Consider the following 21,362-nt stretch of genomic DNA (forward strand, 5'->3'; position numbering starts at 1 on the left):
GGAATGTAATAAATAACACTCTTTCCCTCTTGAGCTCAGAACCAGCTGGAAGTTAGATATAGGAGTCAGATGAATGGAGATCACAGTGTTATTCTGATAGAGGAGAGATCGCAGGGCTTGGCAGGCACAACGAGTTTCCCAGCGCTTTACTCGGAATTAAACTTATCTGCGGGTCCCTGGCGGAGGTGGGCACTTGCAAGCCACTTCCAGATAGACAGTGTGCGTACATTCTGTGGACAAATTCATTCTGAAAAGACAGAGCAGTGGCTGGGGTGGGCATTCTGGGTCTTTCTTCTGACTTCAGCAATCAGATAATCCACACCTTTCTCATGGGAAGGAAATATGGGATGGAGAAAGTGGGTAAGAAATTACTCTAGCGAATATCCCCTCATGGAAAGCTGAAGCCAGGGAACCGGAGATTTCTTTGTAACAACAGAATTTACCTACATGGGTTATTCCGTATTTCTTTATGTGTTATTTTAAGATCTGTTTTGCCTAAAAGAGGCAGGATAGGCATTCCTTGTCTTCACTGAACCCACAGCATTTAGTACAGTGCTTGGCACAGAGGGTGCTCATTAAGTCTTTGTCATATGTCAGAGCCCCTGTGGAAGTCCTTCTCTTGGATCAACTCTCCGCAAAATTCATTCTTATGTGCTTGAGACTGATTTCCAATTTTGGAATGTTTCACTCTCTTCCTCACCCTCCACCTGCTTTTTTTTTTTTTTTCTCCCCAGATTGTCAGCTTGGAAATATGCATTCATGTCACAATTGGAGTAAGGAGGCAGAAATGAAGAAAATTGAAATACAAGTAAGTGAACTGAGTCATTGGAGAGCATGCACAGACTAGGTTTTGATCAAGGAGGAATGCGTAATGGCTGTGCACACCGTCGTCCTTCTGGTGACTTAATTTCAGCATTCAGAACTTCCACAAAACTTTTGGGATCATAAAGTGGAAGTCATCCCTTTCCCAGTGCAGGAATCCCTTTGGCAGCATCTTCACTTGCTTACGTACTTCTGGTGATACTCAGGGCTGGGCAGTGGTAATTTTGCTGAATGCTGGTCGTTGGACCTCATTGGGAGCACTGTGGGCATGAAACTGTGGAAGGCACTTTTGGCCAAACAGAGCTGAGAGACGGTCAAATGGTGAGAAGCCCCAAGCTATGTCCCATGGAGAAGAGTTGAAGGAACGGAGCATTTATTTATTTATTTATTTACCCGGCGGGGAGAATAAGTGACTGTGAGAGCGTAATAGAGGTCTTCAAGTAGTTGTGCAAATGTCTCATGGGAAGGTTGACTTAGTCTGTAATGAAGGCAATGGTTAGAGATTAGAGAGGAAAACTCTCAATATTTAAAGGAGAAATTTCTGAAGTCATAGTTAATTATCAATGGGATAGTTGCCTTAAAAGTGGAATTAAAGGGGTGTCTGGGTGGCTCAGTGGGTTAAAGCCTCTGCCTTTGGCTCAGGTCATGATCCCAGGGTCCTGGAATTGAGCCCCGCATCAGAGTCTCTGCTTAGCTGGGAGCCTGCTTCTTCCTCTCTCTCTGCCTGTCTCTCTGCCTACTTGTGATCTCTGTCTGTCAAATAAATAAAATCTTAAAAAAAAAAAAAAAAGTGGAATCGAGGGCTATCCATTCAATACAAATTTGTTGTCTACTCTGTGCCAGATGCTATGCTGGCTTAGTTTATGATAATTCCTACAGAGCACATAGTAGCTTGTAGTAATCATAACTTTATTTTCAAGTTCATAAAAACTACCTCTAAGTATTCTCTTTAAGAATTTGGCCGGAAGTTGGTCACCAAGTTAGTGGCTTATCAGTTCTGGAATTGACCCTTTATTTGCAAAATCTGAAAGTCTAAGATGATGTTTTCTTAGATCCGGTGGTAGTTAGATGGATAGTCTTCTGTCAAGACAACAAGAGTTTTTGGTATTCATAAACTAGAGTTATCTGCACTTGGGATCACTTAAAATACTCTCTGTAATCTGATGGGTGACAAACACTTGTGGCAGAAAAACTGCAAAGTATCCACCAAACTCCTTTTCCTCCTCTGCGCACAGCTGAACTACAGTTCCCGGCCTCCTTTGTAATTAGGAGCGGCCACATGGTTGAGTTTTAGCCAATGCAGAGGGGGTGAAGGGAATGTGTGCTAGGTACAGGCCTGGCTCTGAAAACCATCTCTCCCCATCTCCTGGTTAAGTGTAAGGGACTTACACTTAGAGAAGGACAGAGCCACAGATGGAAGGAGCCTGGGTCTCTGAATGACCACATGGGAGATTGGACACTGACCAGGAGTATTTGCATTCAGTTTTGCCTGAATGGGAAATCAACTGTATTGTGTCGAACCACCGAGATTCGAGAGTACATATGTTAAACTTGCTAGCATCTTCTTCCAACTGGCGCTGCAGGATCTGCTCTGTGGGAGAATAAACGGGAAACTGAAGTTAGGGACTTTGTTCTGCCCTTTCCTGTTTGAAGAGAATTAGTGAGGGAGGCAGAAGTAAAGGACTTAGCCCTTAAATTACATACTGATGCTTCCTGTTGGTAATATTTTCTTCTCATATAATTTATAAACTTCACGAGACATGTGACCGTGTCCTACATCTTCTTCTATATTTAACCTTTTGCAGGATATTTATTGAGAAGTGCCAGGTAGCTTGGGGATTTCAGAAGAAATATAGGTAGCACATTTTGTTAACTGTGTTGTTTGTTTATTCAACAATTGTTGAGCATTTACCATGGGCCAGGCACTGGTAAACATTAGCGATCAAAAGCGGCAGTATGTGCTCCCAAGCTGGGGGATAACAAGGGAAATAGATAATATGGAGGCAAGACGAGTTAAGTATGATGATGCTCTGAGAAAGGGCACAGGATGTTCTGGACTCACACAGAAGAGACATCTCACAAAGGTAGTGGCCAGAGGCTTGTCTTCTAAGGAGGTGATGAATAAATTGAAATGTGAAGGCTGAGGAGGAGTAGCTAGGGGGAGAGGAGTCAGTGGGGAGGGAAAGAGCATTGTAGGATGAGGGAGTGCATGAACAAAGGTCTGACTATGGGGCATGACGATGGGACACGTTTGGAGGGACCTAAGGGTAACCTGGAAAGGGAGAATGGAGAGGATAAGCATGAGAGGAGGGACTTGTAATAAATGCATGCACACATGTATTAAATGCATACAGAAGGCCTTGTACTCTAGGTGTATACATTTACCTAGGAGGACATATGGCTGATAACCCATCAAGATATCAACAGTTGTGAAGTTTGGGTAATTTCCATTTTCCTCCTTATGTTTCTCTTTTTGTTTTAAAACTTCCTACTATACACATGTATTATATGTGTAATTAAAAAAAAAAGTAAATGTTCTTTCTCATCAGTTGTAACTGCTCCTGCTGTCCCTCACTGGATCCTCACGGTGGTTCTCTGAGCAGACAGAGGTCCAGAGCTGATACCCAGGGAAGCTGGAATTAGCTTTCCTAAATTCCTGTTGACTCTACTTTCTCTCCTTTGCACCTGCATTCCCTGCAGTTTTCCAGGTAGTTATGATGGCTTTTCTTGGAAACAGTGACACGAGTGCCGTGTTGCGTGTCTGTGTGTTGGTAGCTGGCAACTTGGTGAAAATGGGTCAACATTCTCATGATTCTGACCTACCTAAGAACCTTCCCACATACAGAGGATGTCCTCAACCTACCGGACAACATCATTAGACTTGTTTTTTTTCTGTGATACCATTGGGTTCCTTGTCCAGTGATTTGGCAGTAAGGGAGAAAGCTACTGATAATTTTAAAAAATGAAGTTAGGGAGGAGATTGTTTTCCCATTATTCTGTCAACCCATGTCTTGATTGATGAGCATGTTGTTGCTTAGTCAGACCAGTGGATGATGAATATTTACAATGAACATCCAAACACTTGAAAGTCTTAAAACACTGTATTAACATTCTCTAAATTAGGTTGTGGTAACAAACCACCACCCAAATCTCAGTCTTTGAACAAATAAGTTTATTTCTTGTGCATGCTACATTTCAGTCATGATTATTTTCTTTTCTTTTCTTTTTTTTTTTTTATAATGTTATGTTAGTCACCATATAGTACATCATTAGTTTTTGGTGTAGCATTTCATGATTCATTGCTTGCATATAATACCCAGCGCTCCATGTAATACGTGCCCTCCTTAATGTCCATCACTGGGCCCATCCATCCCCCCAACCCCCTCCCCTCTAAAACCCTCTGTTTGTTTCTCGGAGTCTGCAGTCTCTCACGGTTTGGGCTCTGACTCTGATTCCCCCCACACCTTCATTTTTCCCTTCCTTCTCCCAATGTCCTCCATGTTTTCTTTATGCTCCACAAGTGAGTGAAACCATATGATAATTGACTCTCACTGCTTGACTTCTTTCACTCAGCATAATGTCCTCCAGTCCCGTCCATGTTGATGCAAAAGCTGGGTACTCATGTTTCCCGATGGCTGCGTAATATTCCATTTTCATCATGATTGAGGCCTTAGCTCTTTCTCTGAAACTCAGGCTGAAGTGGTAGCCCCCTGTCTGAAATATTGTCGTGTGTCCTAGAGGGGAGAGAGAGGTAACATCACTAGATAGCTCTAAAGTTTTGCACACTTCCACTCATATCTGATTGGCTAGAGTGAGTCCCATGACTTGACAAGGAAGACTGGCAAATATTTCCATGAACATCTCAACTCTCTGTCAGTTTCTTTATCTACAACAATGGAAATAGGTAAAATAGATTATGGTATATTTAAACCATGGAATATCATGCAGCTAATGAAAAAGTGAGAGAAATGCTTTTAAAAAGTTGAGTTGACCTGGGTCCCTGGGTGCCTTAGTTGCTCAGGTGTCTGCTTCAGGCTCTGGTCATGATCTCAGGGTTCTCCCTGCCGAGTAGAGAGTCTACTTCTCCTGTTCCCTCTGTGCTCTCTCTCTGTCTCACTCTTGCTCTCTCTTTTTTTCTCTAACAAATAAATAAGTAAAATCTTAAAAAAAAAAAAAAGAAAAGAAAAAGGATGAGTTGACCTAAAGAAAAACCTATGATACTCCATTACATGAAGAAAGCAAGCCAAGAGTAATGTGTAAAGCATTGTCACATTTGGCCATACATTAAAAAACAAAAACAAAAACAAAAACAAAAAAACCCTACACCTGAGATATTTGTTTGCATGAGAATATAAGGAGAAGAGCTAACATTTATTGAGTGTCTACATCATAGGCTCATCACTTTGCTAAGTTTTTTACATGCATTTGCTCATTTAATCCTTGGAAAATCCAAAGAAAGGAATAGAAAGTTCCCATGAAATGATGGCCATCAGCTACTTTCATTGGGGGTGGGATAAAGAGATTGCACTTATATTTAAAAGTGTATGATTTCTGTACATTTTTCCTGGTCACAATAGGTGGATTAATTGACTTTTGTCATGAAACAAATGACCACAAAATGCGAGTGCTATCTAAGGTTAAGTATATTTTTTTCCTGCCTATGGGTCTGCAGGTTAGTTGAGGGGGCTTACACTTCCTAAGGTCCGGGTGGGTGGTCTCTTCTCCCTACTGCACAGGGCTCCCTGGCGGTTTTTGGAGTAGTGATGCCGGCTTCTCCTGGAACTGCTGATTCGAGTACCATACCACGTGTGTTTGTGTGCACCCCGAAGAGTTAGGGTGGGGGACCCAATGCAGGGCCGCTTGATGTGTCTCATTCTGGAACGCATCCTAGAGAGGCAGGTCCTACCAGGGATCTGTTCTTCTCATGGCTGAGGTTGGGGCAAATGGAAACATGGGAAGCTTTTTCAGACCGAGGCTTGAAACCAGTATACTCTCCTTTTGCCCACTTTCTGTTAGCTGAAGCAAGCCACATGGCTAAGTCCAATATTAGTGAACCTGGGAGGTCATGGAGGATATGGAAGGAGGTAGTGAATGTGTGCTGTATAGTCATCTGTGACAATCCACATTCATTGCTTTGTTAGTTACAAAAACAATAACGTGAGGAAAAGAGAATACTTAGCCAGGATGGTTTAAATTGTGTTCAATATATTACAAAGTTGCATTAAGCATTTCTTAAGAATACAAACTCCATATTTACAATTATAATGAGCTTAGTGATGGTCACATGGATGTTTAATTAACCAGGGTACTCATTGCCTAGAAGGGCAGGTAGGCGTTTATACCAGCTTGGCTTATACGGCCTGTGGTGTGATGTTCTAAGCATAATTCAGGGACTTTAATGGCCCTCTGTATGCATCTCTGCTAATTGTGTGGCCATCTGCAGTGCAAGGAGCTTAAATCATGAAATCATAGATTCTTAGAGCAGGAAGGGCTCTGGTGCCCATGGTAGGCAGGTGCCTTCTAACTTACATGGACAGCTGCTTTTGCCAATTATAGTTATTCTTGATTGGGTGTGTCTCACATTGCTGGAAAGTGGTTATGGAAATCAAAATTCCTTCATTTAGCCAGTGGGGACAGTGAACCTCCCAGCTGTCACTTACCTGAGTGACACATTAAATTAGTGGCTAAGATGGGATTGAAATCCAGGTGTCTAGAGGGGGCCAGGGCCTTTTACTTTTCTCTCTGTGTAACACAAACATCAAATGTGTGGATCATTTGGGAATATTCACTAGGCCCTGAACCTTCCATTACTCTCTTTAAAATATATATTGTCTTCTTTCTCTGTTGCTTCCTCTGTCTTGTGAGAACCCAAGCATTTCTTAGACTAACGACCTGAATCCTGCAAAGAAAACACCAGTTGGCACAGACACTGAAATAAAGAGTGCCACATTAAATTCCTGAAGACACTGGCCAGGGAATCATGCCTATTTTAATTTCCTTTCTAGTCAAGCTAATTTAGACAATATCTGCTGATCTAGCTCATGGGAATCAACCGCATAAAGAAAATATTTTATTAAGGGCTTTGTAAGGGCTAAGAGGTGTATTCCTCAATTTTCAGAGATTTACCCACCGCTTTTTCCATTTTGTTATGTCCACTTACAGATCTAAAATTAATTTTCTTGATATTTTTCTTTAAAGAGATTTACTTTCTTAAAACCTAAGGATATTTTTGTAGGAGAAGATGTCTTACAATTTTAAGCGGATAACAAATATTACTTGCCAGAAACATTTAGACCACCGTAAAAATAAATGCATGGTCATTAAAATAGATAGATTTGTCCTTGTGCCACTGAAAGTATTCTCCTACTCTACAGAAGGTAGGTGTTCTCCACTGATATAGTAGAAAAGCATGGGCTTTGGAATCAGGAAGACGTGGGTTCAAATCTCAATGCATTTCCTTTCCAGTATAATGATTTTGGGTAATTTCCTTAAATTAGACAGTTTCTTGTCTATAAAATGAAATGACAGCAGCTATCTCATAGTATGCGTGTGCGTGCATGTGTGTGTGTGTGTGTGTGTGTGTTCATGTTAAAAAAGCATCAAATGTCATTCCTGACTCATAGTCGGAGTTCAAAAAAGTTTAGCTACCTTCTTTCCCTCATCCCCCCCGCCCAATGGCATTTATGGACCTTGTTGTTGGATAAAGGAATGATCTGTGGGCAGAATTAAGTGTTCCTTGAATAATTTGCTGATCAGTGGCTTACCATATATCTAGAAAATGTGCTAAATATTGTGGGTACGGTGAAAACTGGGTAAATGGACTTGAAGACTTGGATTCCAGTAGTATTTCATCACCTTTGGATAAGTCACTAAACGTCTCTGAGCCTCAGTTCCCTCGTCTGAAGGTGATAATTGCCATTTCCCCAGATTTCTTGGAACTTGGATAAGGAATGGCATAGTAGCAGGTGGAAAAGCCATTGATGCACTGCCACCAGCATTTCTGCTATAATGTGACATGGAAGTCCCTGCAAAGCTTGGTGTTCTGCAGAGTTGCATATTAAAAAGTAACAGAAATGAGATTGAGGCAGACCACTGAAAACCTGTGCAATATCGTAACCGTAATGCTAAAATAAAACTCTAAGCATCCTAATAGAAATAATAGAACTAGAAAGACCCGTTAAATACACACACACACACACACACACACACACACACTAGCAAATATAGGACTTGACCTTAAAACTGGTGACGCTTACTTGATGGAAGGCACAAGGGAGAAATGAGACTGCTGAGTTATGGGGTGGAGGGCAGGTGCTTGAAGACTGGTGGGGGGGGCACACCAAGCAATAAGCTCTTTTAAGAAAGGCAGTGTAGGCAGACAGCCCAGTGGGAGGATGGGGGGTGAACGGGCACTATGCCCAGTCCCCCAGTTCTTTTTTTTTTTTAAAGATTTTATTTATTCACTTGACAGAGAGAGATCACAAGTAGGCAGAGAGGCAGGCGGAGAGAGAGAGGAGGAAGCAGGCTCCCCGCTGAGCAGAGAGCCCAATGCGGGACTCGATCCCGGGACCCCGAGATCATGACCTGAGCCGAAGGCTGCAGCTTAACCCACTGAGCCACCCAGGTGCCCCCAGTCCCCCAGTTCTGTATGACTCTGAGGTGATTGCATTTCCCTGAGTAGGACAGTTTCTGTTCCGCTGCTGTTCCTCAGTGGAACAAAATGCTAACATCCTGAGAAAAATCAGTGTGAAAGAACGAGGCTCTCATTCCTCTTGTGATCCATCTTAGCGTGTCTTCAAGTCACATGTGTCACAATATTGTGTAGTAGAGCAGGGCAGCCACATAGGCTGATGTGGAGAGTGAGGGGTTCAGTTCTCAACCACGAGCTTGCCCTTGTCCCGGGCTTCATGAGCTGAGCAAGCAGAGACTCCCAGGGGCAGAAGACACTCAGTGCCTTCCCTCTGTTCCCCGTTTGGCTGGGCCACAACCCCTCCTCTCCTTGGTTCCAGGGTTCCTCTTCCTCACTAGTCTGTGTCTTCTAGGGAGAGAGGGCTCTGTCATCGTTACTGGTGTGCTCTGAGGGCCTCCACAGGGGCCTGGAGGAGAATGCTTGCATTACAGCTGAACCCCCTTTGCTAGCAGGGAAGGGCCCTGGGCTCTCCTGAGAGCATCGGAAGCAATGGACCACCTTGAGATGAGGATGCAGCACTCTGCCAGGACAGGGACACTGTCTCATTCAGCTCTATCTCCAGCATCTCTGTCGCTCCCAAGTGAGGCAGGGACTCCTCAGTGGGCCCCAGCCCTACTTTACCGACAGGAGAGCATGAAGGGGCTAGTGGCGTGTCTTCCTCCTCAGTCCTCCTTCTTCCCTCCCGTCCTCACCCCGCCCTCCCTTAATGTCATTCTTCTGACAAATACTGATTGAGGACCTATCCCATATCACACATTATACACGGTCCTGGGAATGAAGTGACGGGCAAGAAAAGACATGGAATCTGCCCTCATGGTGCTTCTATGTCACCTAGAGGTCAAGCCCTTAACCTCTGGAGCCAGATCGTCTGACTCTGATATCCGGTTCTGTCCTTGACGCACAATATGCATTGGGTCAAATTCCCGTCTCTGAATCTATCTCCTCATCTATAAAATAAGGATCACAAGGGAATCTGTTTCAGAGGGATGTTATGGATAGTAAATGATTTGATGACTACTGAACCCAGTAAGTGTCCTGTAAATGTCAACTGTAATCACTAGTATTATAGTGGCTATATAGAGTTAATAAATAAATTAATATGAAATCATAATAAGCGGCATGTGTTAGGAGTGAAAAAAAGCCAGGTGGGAATTGCCTGTGATCTGGAACTTTGTTTTCCTTGTGGTGTACCTAGCAGGATATTGGACGTTACCTGATGGGGAGTCGGGAGACAGTTGAGCTACTGACCTAGAAGATTTCCAAACACTTCTGGCTTTAAGGAAGTAAAATGGAAGATCTTCTTCTTTTTTTTTTTTTTTTTAAACATTTTAGTTATTTATCAGAGAGAGAGAGGGAGGGAGCAAGCACAGGCAGACAGAATGGCAGGCAGAGGCAGAGGGAGAAGCAGGCTCCCTGCTGAGCAAGGAGCCCGATGTGGGACTCCATCCCAGGACGCTGGGATCATGACCTGAGCCAAAGGCAGCTGCTTAACCAACTGAGCCACCCAGGCGTCCCCAAAAATGGAAGATCTTCTTAAAGGGAATGATCCAAAAGGGCCTTTCTACAGAGGGGCTAAAATATAAAGGATATAAATGTCAACCCTGGGAGAGGAGAGTGGTTTGGGAAGGGCGTTCTGGGAAAAGGAAAAGGCAGGGAAGAGCCATCACCAGTGATCAGCAAACTGAGGACTTTTTCTATGGGTTCTGCACTAGATCAATTCTGTTAAAAGATCATCTCTTCTCCATGGGTCAGTTAAAGAGTCTACTGTGGTGGGGGGGAATCTCTGTTGTGGCTTTTAAGCACTGGACATGGGACATTGGAGAGTGGGGAGATGGGGCAGAGAGAGAGGGAGGGAAAGAGAACCTCAGTCAGATTCCCTGCTGAGTGGGGACCCCCCGCCACTGAGTGGGGAACCCCCTCCTACCCAGCATGGGCGGGGCTTGATTCCAGGTCCCTGAGATCACGATCTGAGCCAAAAACCAAAGAGTCCGTTGCATAAATGACTAAGCCACCCAGGTGCCCCTGGTATTATTCATATCTTGAAGATTCTGGAACTCCGTGTCTTTTCAGGCTCTTCCTATGGCTCCGTCTACACTGCCATGTCTGTTGGATAGTTGCTGTATTTCCCAGACTACCCTTGAGCAAAATAAAGAAAGGAAATACAATGATCATGCACTTCCACATTCCAAATTCACGCCCAGGGCTCACCTCAGCAGCACATATACTTAAATTGGAACACACTACAGAGGAGATCACCTTGGCCCTTGAACAAGGATGACGTGCAAATTTGTGAAGCATTCCATATAATAAGCAAACAAACAAACAACTTCACTCCCAATCCCTAAGTTTCAAACAGTATGTGTTACTAGCCACATACAGCTTGGGTAACCTGGGTCATGTCATCTCATTTGCCTGTTCATTCACGAATCCTCGTTCGGCAAATACCGATTGGGCAAGAAGTATGTGCTAGCATGACAGGTTAGATGGGTCACTTGGGGCCTTGGCTTCTCCACCAATTGCATGAAGGCCTGGGCCAGATCACTGACTCTCCACTGCAGTGTTGACTCCCAACCTCCATTTTATTAAACAAATTAGAGTGGATTCAAGGTTATCCCTTTAATAGCTTCAGCTTACACCCTGGGATACTGAAAAGCTGTCTCTAGTGGGAGAGAAAACAGTGGAGTGACAACTAGCAGCTGGAAATGTTTATTATTATTAGCCCATAAATTGTTTTCTCTGCCTAGGCTGTTAAGGCTATGTGAGTCTTACCTGTCCAAGACACCATGGGAAGGGTTGAGAACTGCTGGACTTGGTGTTCTCTGAGGCCCTTCCTGGTTTTGACATTCTCTGAGTCCTATGATTATTTCTGTTTTTCCTTTGCTCTTTCATTTTTTAAAAAAAGATTTTATTTATTTATTCGACAGAAAGAGATAACAAGTAGGCAGAGAGACAGGCAGAAAGAGTGGGGGTGGGGGAAGCGGGCTCCCTGTTGAGTAGAGAGCCCGATGCGGGGCTCGATCCCAGGACCCTGGGGTCATGACCTGAGCTGAAGGCAGAGGCTTTAACCCACTGAGCCACCCAGGCACCCCAACTTTGCTCTTTCATTTAACAGCAATTCACATGCGTGTTTCCAAGAATCCATGTGGCTCTCAGGGATTATGCTTCAGTTTTGCTTGTAGTTTCCCTATAGATTCCTCCCTCTTGATTTACTCTGTTTACAGACCTTTTCAGAACCTTCATTTCAATGAATCCTGAGTGTGTGTGTGTCCCCACACTCAAAGTCTTTATCTCTGGTAGCAGTAGGCACTTAGTAACTGTTGGACAAATTAGCGAATTCTTTTTCTTTTTTAAAAGATTTTATTTATTTATTTGACAGAGAGAGATCACAAGTAGGCAGAGAGGCAGACAAAGAGAAGGGGGGAAGCAGGCTCCCTGCTGAGCAGGAGCCTGGTTGCAGGACTCAATCCCAGGACCCTGAGATCATGACCTGAGCCAAAGGCAGAGTCACCCAGGCATCCCAAATTAGCGAATTCTTAACGATTATCAAGAACCTTACCATATGCTTACTTATACATAACCACCTTTGGATTTTTTAACTTCTTTTTTAAGGGTATTAATTCTGAAGATGGAATGGCTAGATACAAAGATAGAAGCAGGTTTTGTGCTTTTATTACCAACTGCCAGATTGCCATGGTGCTTTTGTTCTACGTAAGTGGTGGTATTGCTGATAATGCTAGTGGTAATTATTTATAACATTATCTTAAATGTTCAAATCAAGGGGTACTTTCTCTCCCTTTTTATTCTAGGTATCAATATGCTTTGCATTCCAAACTCCAATAGTTTCCCTAAAGCCAGTCAGATCAGTGCTGCCTGCTCTGACTTTGGCCAGAGAAATATGGGGCTGCTCCAGCACTAGGTACGAGCAATGTTGGCAGTTGGCCACCCTTTGCCACTTCAGTACCAGCCCAGTTTGGAGATTTCCATGGTGATGTTGGTGATGGTAGAAGTAACTCTAAGAATCGTGTGAAAATATTATTAGCCGCATATTATAGATGAGGAGACGAAGACTCAGAGAGGGGACACAGCTTGCCTTCAGACACATGGTTAGGAACTAGCAAAGACAGGATTTACTTCTGGTTCCATCTGACTCCAAGCCTGTCTCTTTCCTCTAAACCGTACTACACCACTCCCCAAGTGGACGCTCAAGGTCAGGAGCCCCATGGGACCAGCAGGTCTGTCAAGTTCTGCAGGACCGAGCTGTTTATCATTGCAGAGGACACTCATCACTGTGCTAATTACATTAATTGCTGCCCACTCTGGGGCTAGGTGGGTGGCTTAACACTACCTAGCAACATGGTAATGATGCCTGGGCCTGCCTTTCTGTGTGAAAACATCTGCCTGCCTCCCCCCATCCGCCTCATTTAAACTTCTTCCCATGGTGGCCAGAGATAGTAATTGTAGGTTCTATGGGTTGGAAGTTAGTGACTCTCCACCTTGTAGGGGAAAGGTCAAGACTCCGAACTTTGCCCTCTATCAACGTCAGCTGTGTGCTTGACACTTGATCTAAGGGATCTTTATAATTCTCGTGATGGCTCAGAAGTAGGTATGATATTATTGCTGCTTTGTTTATAGGGGAACCCACTCACCTCTTTGGGATCACATAGGCAGGAAGGGCTGGAAACCAGCTTAGAACTCAGGACCGTTGGAGGACAAAGTGAGTTTCCACTCATTTTCCCTAAACCACAGCACCCCTTGACAGGAGTCTTTTGCCTCCTGATGCTCCAAATTGAATTACCAGAGTAGTTGAGTCTGCATTTCCGGAGAAGAAGCAGGACACTGGGAATTGATGTTTTCAGGAGTCCTCTACTGCCGAGGGATGAATATTTGACATTTCAACCTTTCTGCTACCACCCCTTCCCTGAGCTTCTCAAGGAAATGGTAACAGAGCGTTCCAGTTGACTTTTTAAGAAGTAATCTGAAGACTACATCCATGTACTTCCTGGGAATGGACAAGATGGCTTTGGCAGCTCATCATAATTGGGCAAATGACTTAACTTCCCCAGAGACCCAGATAACAGAGGTTAATTTAGGAAGTAATTGACTTTGGAATGTTGTGTATGCATGCACTGTATGGGTGTGTCCATATCCGTATATGTACGTATACATGTCAATAAATGTGTGTGCGCATGCGCCCATGTGCACACTTATGTGCGTTCTTCAAGAAGTCTTGCAGTACTGGTCTGCTTAGATAACTTGGTGCTTTTCTTGCCTACTGCCTATTTGTAAATGAAGTTTAAAAATATATTTTACTAAAGTTCAAAACAATGGTGTTATGTAATAACACAGAGCTGTGGGTAAGATATGAGGAGGTAGACCAGTACTGAATCTTGGCTCTGCCACCTACCAGCTGTTGTGACTTGGGCAAGTCACTGAACCTCTCTGGGCATCCATTTTCTCATTCTTAAAAATAGAGACAGTAACAGTTCTAACCTCATGGGGCTGTTGTAAGTCAGGGACATTTTTAAGGTCACAGACTATGTTGATAATCTTCTCTGCACCCACTCAGATTCAGGTTTGGAAAGAATAGGCTTTGGACTTAGACAATCTCTCGACTCTGATTCCAGCACTCCCATATTGACTGTGTGACATTGGAGAAATTACTTAACTTCTCTGGGCTTCAGATTCCTCCCATGAATAGAGGCTCCAGCCTCAGACCATTACTGGAACTTTTTAAGCACATTCTACCTTTGGGTCTTTCATAGTTGCAGTTCCCTCCACCTCCAAGGATCCGCAGACCTCACTCTCCCCTCCTCAGGCCTCTGCCCACCTGTCACTTTATCAGGAAGGCACTCCTTAATGACCTTCATGACATGGCACCCCCAGTCTCTCCCAATCCCCCATTCGACTGTCCTTCTCACTTCTCAGTGAAATAGTATGTATTTATGTATTTACTTTTATTTTCTCTCTCCTCCTGCCCCCAGTAGAATGTTAAGCTTTATAGGAATAGATTTCGTTTTGATCCTCCCCTTTTTTCTTTCTTTTTTTTTTAATTGAATGATAGCTGATATACAATGTTATATTAGTGTCAGGCACAGAACCTAGCAAATCCACAGGTACCCATATCATGACATGTTCACCAGGATACGTGTCGTTGCTGTCACCGTACAATGTTATTACCGTACGATCTCTTTCTGCTGTGTCCCCAGAGCCCGACATATAGTCGGCACTCCATAAATAGTTCCTGTGTGCCTGGAAGTGTGTGGCCTCTCTCCAAAATGCCCGGGAAGAGCCCGCTTCAATGCTCCAAGTGACTCCAGGCCTGGATGGCTCACTGACCAGCATGTATGTTACCCAGACCAAGGCAACGAGCAGCGAGGAGGAGCATCAGGGACCCACTCCCTTCACGCTTGCGCCCCTGGGACCAGTGTTGTTGTGTGTGTGGCGGTGATGTGCCCCCGCTCATACTCGTCCTTCCTGCCGTGGTCTCAGGGCTGTCTGGAATTCCCATGGCAGCTTTACAGTATGATTAATTCCGCTCATACAGATGCATACCGATCATAGATAAGGATCACTCAAGGTTTACATCTGACACCACCACAACACATGGAAAGTTAGAAGCAGGATACCTAATTATTCCCAACCTGGGAAAGCAAAAACACAAAGTTGGCTAGCTGAACCCCTTTCCTCTACTGGCCTCTCCCTCCCCTTCCTTCTCCCTGTCCTGATTCTGTTCCTGTCACAAAGTGTGGTAGCTTAGTGAGGTGAGGGACAGCCCTGGGAGCCCAGGGCTCGAGACCCAACACCCGCAGTGGGAGCTCTGTGAGACCTCAAGTGGGTTGCCCCACCCCCCCGAGCCTCAGTTCCCTCTTCTTGAAGATGGACCTGGAGAACATACTCAAGAATACGTCTTGGGGGGCGCCTGGGTGGCTTAGTTGGTTGGGCAAGTACCTTCGGCTCAGGTCATGGTCCTGGAGTCCTGGGATTGAGTCCCGCATTGGGCTCCTGCTCGGCAGAGGGTCTGCTTCTCCCTCTGACCTCTCGCCTCTTATGCTCTCTTTCATTCTCTCTCTCAAATAAATAAGTAATTAAAAAAAAAAAAAAACAAAAGAATACGTCTTGAGCAGAAGACGACCGAATGTGACACGTAGAGCATAGAGTGGCTACCTCACAGGCAGCATGCTAGTGCCTCCCATGCTGACTGACTTACCTGACTGTGGGGTTGGGATAACCTTGCATTGGCTTCAGTCAACTTTTAGAATAGGCAACCCAGCTGCAAATCCAGACAAGGCCTTCGGGACTCAGTACCTCATAAGGCTTTCACAGAGGCCCGACCATTTGCCTGGCGAGGTTTCTGAAGAGCCTGGGGAAGGGGGGACTGGGACATCACAGCCATGAGAGACACAGTTGCTGCTAATACGGGTTTCCTAGGGCCGCTGGAACAAATGCCACAAGCTTGGTGGCTTCAAACAATAGAAATTTATGTTCACACAGGTCTAGAGGCCCAGAACCCTATGCTCCCATGGAAGGCTCCAAGGGAGTAGCCATTCTTTGCCACCCCCAGCTTATGGTAGCATTGCTCCGACCCCTGCCTCCCCCTTCACATGGCTGACTTAGGGCCCACTCTAACCCCAAAATGATCTCATCCTGAGATCCGTAGTGATGTCTGCAAAGACCCTATTTCCAAATAGGGTCACATTTCCAAGTACAGAGGGTTAGATATATCTTTTTGGAGGACATAATTCAACCTAACCCACTACAGCATCCCCACTCCCCACCTACCCTTGCCCCAGAATTTCGGATTCGGCAAAGGGACGGAGTGTACAGCTCAAAAAGCAGGGTTTCCAGTCAAGAGGGAGGCAAGCACTACTGGAAGGTGGGCAGGGAGTTCATTCATTCGTCCTTTGATCCGGAAACACTTGCTGGGCCTCTGCTGAGCTTGCTGCCGGGAATTAGGGAGTACAGGCCCTGCCTTCAAGGAGTTCACAGACGGGTAGCGGCAGACAGAGAAACAGGCGTTTCCAGCTCAGAACGGCAGGGCTGTGCAGGGGGTGGGCCCTGGTGCTGGGAGGCTGAGCAGGTCTGGGTCCCAACTGTGCAGGAGGGGTGGTCAGAGAAGACTCCTGGAGGCAGGACTGCCTCACCCGAGGCTGGAGGGATGAGGCCGTAGCAGCCCGCCTGCTGAAGGAGGGAAGAGCACTGGGAAGAGAGGAAGGAGAGCCTGGCCTCTGTGGGTTCTACACAAAGTGGGGGTGGTGGGCTGGAGAGGCAGGCAAGGGGTCCAATTGTATAGGGGGCTTTTACAAATAAAAAGTAGAAAAAGCCTTTGGTGAAAAGTGATGTCCCAATGGATTTTAAGATCGTATTTGTCATGTCGTGTCTTTTTAAAAGAACCAGTTCACATACACAGGGAAGTGCATGAATCCCGAGTGTAAGTTGGTGAAGCAGTGAGTAGCTTCACGTGCACCCCACCGAGGTTGCTTGGGTGTATGGATGGTCAGTGGGGGGGGCTGGATAGAGGCGAGTCTGAGATGGACCCAGGACTCAGAATTCCTTTTTGGTCCTATGGAAAAATGACCCCGATTACAGCAAGAGCCTGGGATCTAGAGAAGGCAGACTCAGGTTTGAGCCCCATAGCTGGTATTTCCTTGCTGTGTGATCTCGGGCAAATGACTTTGCTTCTTTTATTCTCAGTCTTACCATCCACAGAATGGGCCAAGAGGATCTGCCTCCCCAAGACGTTGTGAAGGTTGAAATGAGACAAAGCGGGCGCCTGGGTGGCTCAGTGGGTTAAGCCGCTGCCTTCTGCTCAGGTCATGATCTCGGGGTCCTGGGATCGAGTCCCGCATCGGGCTCTCTGCTCAGCAGGGAGCCTGCTTCTCTCTCTCTCTGCCTGCCTCTCCGTCTACTTGTGATTTCTCTCTGTCAAGTAAATAAATAAAATCTTTAAAAAAAAAAAAAAAAAAGAAATGAGACAAAGCTGGGGAAAGCATTATGCAAAACAGTTGCCAATAGGATTCTCAAGTTCTAACCGGTCTCAGGTCTGGACTGCTTCACTTCACTTTCTTCCTTTTCCACCTGACAGTTTTTCCAGTAAAAAAAGAGGAGAGGAGGGAGAGAATTTCCGTTTTTTGCAGTGCTTTTTTTTGTTTGTGTGTTTGGTTCCCATTCCCAGATAATCTGCTGAGGATTCGGATCCAGGTCCATACCCAGAGGGTCACTCTCATGCCCTTCCTTGTCCCTGCCCTCCCACTCCCTGCCGGTCGTCCCACCCAACCAGGCCCCGGTGAGGCAGAGGAAGGAGGGAGAGAGTTGGGGAAGAGGTTTGAGGCTGAAGATGAATTTGATTCTTTCGCAGCTTTCTCGGAGGACCCGCCATCCCCAGGCTGCACTGGGCAATGGGGAGTGTCGGTGGTGGGTGGAGAGAGCCATAGGTGGGAAACACGGCATTCCCACTCAGATGGTGGGCTGGCTCATTTACTGAGGCAAAACAAAAAGAGGTCCAGAGCAGAGCAAAGCCAGCTAGGGTCTAAGTCTTCCCACTCAGAGGCAAAAGCCCCAAAGGAGTTGAGTAACAGAGGAGGCCACTTTATTGGGTAAAACACTATAAAGAAGGTGAGCTCAGCAGGGGACTCCCATCCCCTGTCAGATTCTTGGCGGTTCTGCAATAACTCTCTTGAAGTGTTCTAGAGCATTCTTTGACAGACATTGTCTCCTAGGATCCTCACAACAAGACCCATCACTAAGTATCGTAATACTTTTCAGACTGACCCTTCCACTGACTTGCCCCGGATCACACTGTCAAAAGGAAGGAAACAGCTCTGGGCCCACCCGGATCCAGCTGCGAAGTTCCGGCTCTCTCCACGCAGCCCTGCCGTCTGGCTGAAGGTCCGTGGACAGGAGCCACACGTATTATCAGGCTGCCTCACATTGCGTGCATTTTTCGTATGTGTACGCACATGTCAGCCAGCGCGTTGCTGTGCCTGCTGGGTGAGTCGTAATGATTGCATTTTGAGTAGCTAAGTGCGTTTTTGCTGACAAGGCCCCATGCAAGGAGAACAGGAAGGGAAGCATACAAGCCCTCTGTGTGGGAAGCCAGTCACACGGGTGAGGGCTGGTCCTTGAACAAATGACTGGGAAATGGCTCTGTTTAGTCCTGGTGGAACTTTACTTCACTGGGGGCCCTTGGGTTTTTCCATGACTATTCTATTTCCAAAGCACAATTCATTCCCTATTCTTAAAAAAAAAAAAAAAAAAAAAAAAAAAAAAAAAGGAACTAATATTTGTTTAGCACCCACTCTGTGCCAGTCATGGTGCTGGGTGCCTTACAACAATGACCTTGCTTAATGCCCGCAAACCCTGCGGAGGAGGCACCATGAGCATCTCTGCTCAGCCCCTGAGACAAATGTAGGAAGGTGGCACCATTTGTTCAAGACCTTTCTGCTGCTGTGGAGCAGAGCCGGGGCTCCTGCCCAGTGCTGGCCAAACGGCAGGCCATTCAAGTCATTGGTAAGATATTTTATTTTTCAATTCACGTTGTGAATTCCCTCTAATTCCGGACCCAGGATGCCGTGAATGGACTCTGCCCCTGCTCTTTTAGAAAAAGAAATGCTTTATCTCTTCATTCCTGAGTAACTGCAGTGTTTTGTCCCAGAGATAAAAATCTTCGCTTCAGGTCCCTTGAGTGTGATGTTAGGAGGGTAGTGCATGGCTGTTCTCACTTATTTGGCTTTTTTTTTCTCTTGGTGTTTTTCCCAAGGCATCTGGCCTCCTTTGGAGACTTTTCTCTGCTGTAACGATAGTTCTTTGCTGCTGGGGTGCCACCAGCCATGACAGTGAAGGTTGGACCAGGGGTGTGGATGAGCCTATCACCAAGAAGGCCTGCTGTGTTCAGAGTCCAGAAGGACTTCTGAGATTGGACATGGACTCTAATAGTCTCCCAAAGACTCCGAGTCCCCACTTACAGTGTCACCGAAGCAAGGAGATGTCCTCAGCGCCATTTGAGACCATCTGGCCTCTGAGACAAGCATTTGGGCCACTAGCCCTTTGAAGAGGTGGCAGTTTTGCATACCTGAATGGTCTTAGTTTTTGCACTGGGCAGGCAGATTGACCAAACCTTCCGGAAGTGGAGGGAATAATAAAGATGAAGGTCTTTGCAACTTTAGGGCCTGTTCTTTCCAAATCTCTTTTAAGGCTCATGAAAGCAGAGAGCAACGGGCAGAGAGACTGGGGGAGAATGAGCTCTTGGCATGGCTGTCGTGGAGGAAGCCCCAGACTATGGCTGTGTGACCTTGGGTATTCTATACTTCGCCTCTGAGCCCCAGTGTTTTCTTGTAGTGTTTGGCAGTGGTACTGCACTTTCTTCCTTTCTCCTGTCCCCAGATGGTGGCTGTGACGATTAAATGGGACTATGTTTATGACATTTGAGCAGGGTCCCAACACAGAGAAGGGACTGGGCAAAAGTCAGGAAGCTTGGGTTGTACTTTAGATTCTTCCCAGAACTCTGAATCTCCTTTCTCTGGGTCTCCCCTTCTGTAAAATGAGGGGATTCAAGTAGGTAATTTTTTCCTTTAGGGTCTCTTTTGACTCAACATGCTCTAATCCTATCTCTAAGTGGAGCACTAGAAGAAAATTTTAAGAGATGAATGGATTTTTTGGTATTTAGCTACTTAGCTGTTCAACAAATACTTACTAAGGGCTTACCATGTGTCAGGTGATGGAGGTAGCACTTGCCTCATGGACCTTCTAGTCTAGAACAGATTTTCAGGGCAGCCCCTCCTCTCAGAGAGTTGAAAAAGTGTCAGGGCTCCACGGGGAGCGCTGTTCACTAAAAGAGACACATTGAGCAAATAAATTAATGCAGACACTTTAAGGAAGCTCTTGGAGTGACCCTAGAGTTGGGGAACAGTTCCTAGGAGTCAGGAAAGTTTGTGGGAGCTCTGGCCAAGGGTGTGTATAATTGCAAAAGAGTTTGTTAATTGAGACATCTGAGAATGTGAGGATCTGCCCCTACCTGCCTGGTTCTCAAGGGGGTCATTTACTGGAACAAGGAACAATGACCGCTTCCCATGCCTTGTCTTTTCCCTAGAGGTAGAGCCAGGGAAGATGCTGGAACCCAAAGGGAGAAGAGAAGGGTGACCAGAGAAAAATGCCAGCCTTAATATGACACTTGGGCTAAGCCCAGAGGACCATGAATAGTTACAGAATCTCATCTGTATCCCATCAAGAGAGAAAAGGGCCCAGTTGGAGCACAAGGGCCACTTGAGAGTTGGTCTCAGGGTCATGGTCAGGAGGCTGCCTGGGGAGGTGGAAAGAACTTGGACTTTAGAGTTGGAGACTGACTTGGATTTGAAGGCATGGAACCTTGGGCAAAGGACTGAACCTCTCTGAAACAGCTTTTTAATCTGTTAAATACTTCACAGTGTTGACTTCTGGAAGATGTTATGAGGTATAATATGTCTTAGGCACCTGGGACTACCTATCGATTTGATGATTAGTGTTTATAATTATCACATCACATGTTAACAGGACCTGGGTCCTGTTTCTGTGCAATATTGAAAACCAGTGGTAGAAGCAACTTTGATGAGAAATCTTAGAAGCAGTTTGCATTATCTTCTTCTTCTTTTTTTTTTTTAAGACTTATCTATTTATTTGGGGAGAGCTCACCAAAGGACACACAGGAGCGGTGGAGGGAGTAGGTGGAGGTGGGGGAGATGGAAAGGGAAAGAGAATCTCCATCAAACTCTGTGCTGAGCCTAGAGCCCAACACGGGACTTGATCTCAAGACCCTGTGGTCATGACCTGAGCTGAAACTAAGAGATGCTTAATTGACTGAGCCACACTGGTGCCCCTG

The 21,362-nt window shown here is 45.6% G+C and overlaps 1 protein-coding gene and 1 non-coding gene across 3 annotated transcripts in view; both read left to right on the forward strand.

Moving 5' to 3' along the window:
• LOC101680667 overlaps positions 1 to 21,362 on the forward strand; it is a 41,700-nt gene that overhangs the window by 6,501 nt on the left and 13,837 nt on the right. Inside the window, exons 2-4 of one of the 2 annotated variants that reach the window (XR_001179214.2) lie at positions 735 to 808; positions 18,275 to 18,499; positions 19,269 to 21,281. Coding sequence is in view for 1 of the 2 variants with exons in the window: in XM_004751638.3 (XP_004751695.1) it covers positions 752 to 808; positions 18,275 to 18,499 (282 nt within the window). In the remaining variant the exon portion in view is untranslated. Of the gene's footprint in view, positions 1 to 734; positions 809 to 18,274; positions 18,500 to 19,268; positions 21,282 to 21,362 lie in introns of those variants that run through there. The other variant, XM_004751638.3, reaches the window with a different exon arrangement.
• LOC123387417 lies at positions 10,713 to 10,821 on the forward strand. The gene has a single exon (XR_006601871.1). It is a non-coding gene; the product is annotated as a U6 spliceosomal RNA (small nuclear RNA).

Source organism: Mustela putorius, unplaced genomic scaffold (assembly GCF_011764305.1).
Source record: "Mustela putorius furo isolate JIRA1106 unplaced genomic scaffold, ASM1176430v1.1 tig00003853_pilon_pilon_pilon, whole genome shotgun sequence".
NCBI lineage: Eukaryota > Metazoa > Chordata > Mammalia > Carnivora > Mustelidae > Mustela > Mustela putorius.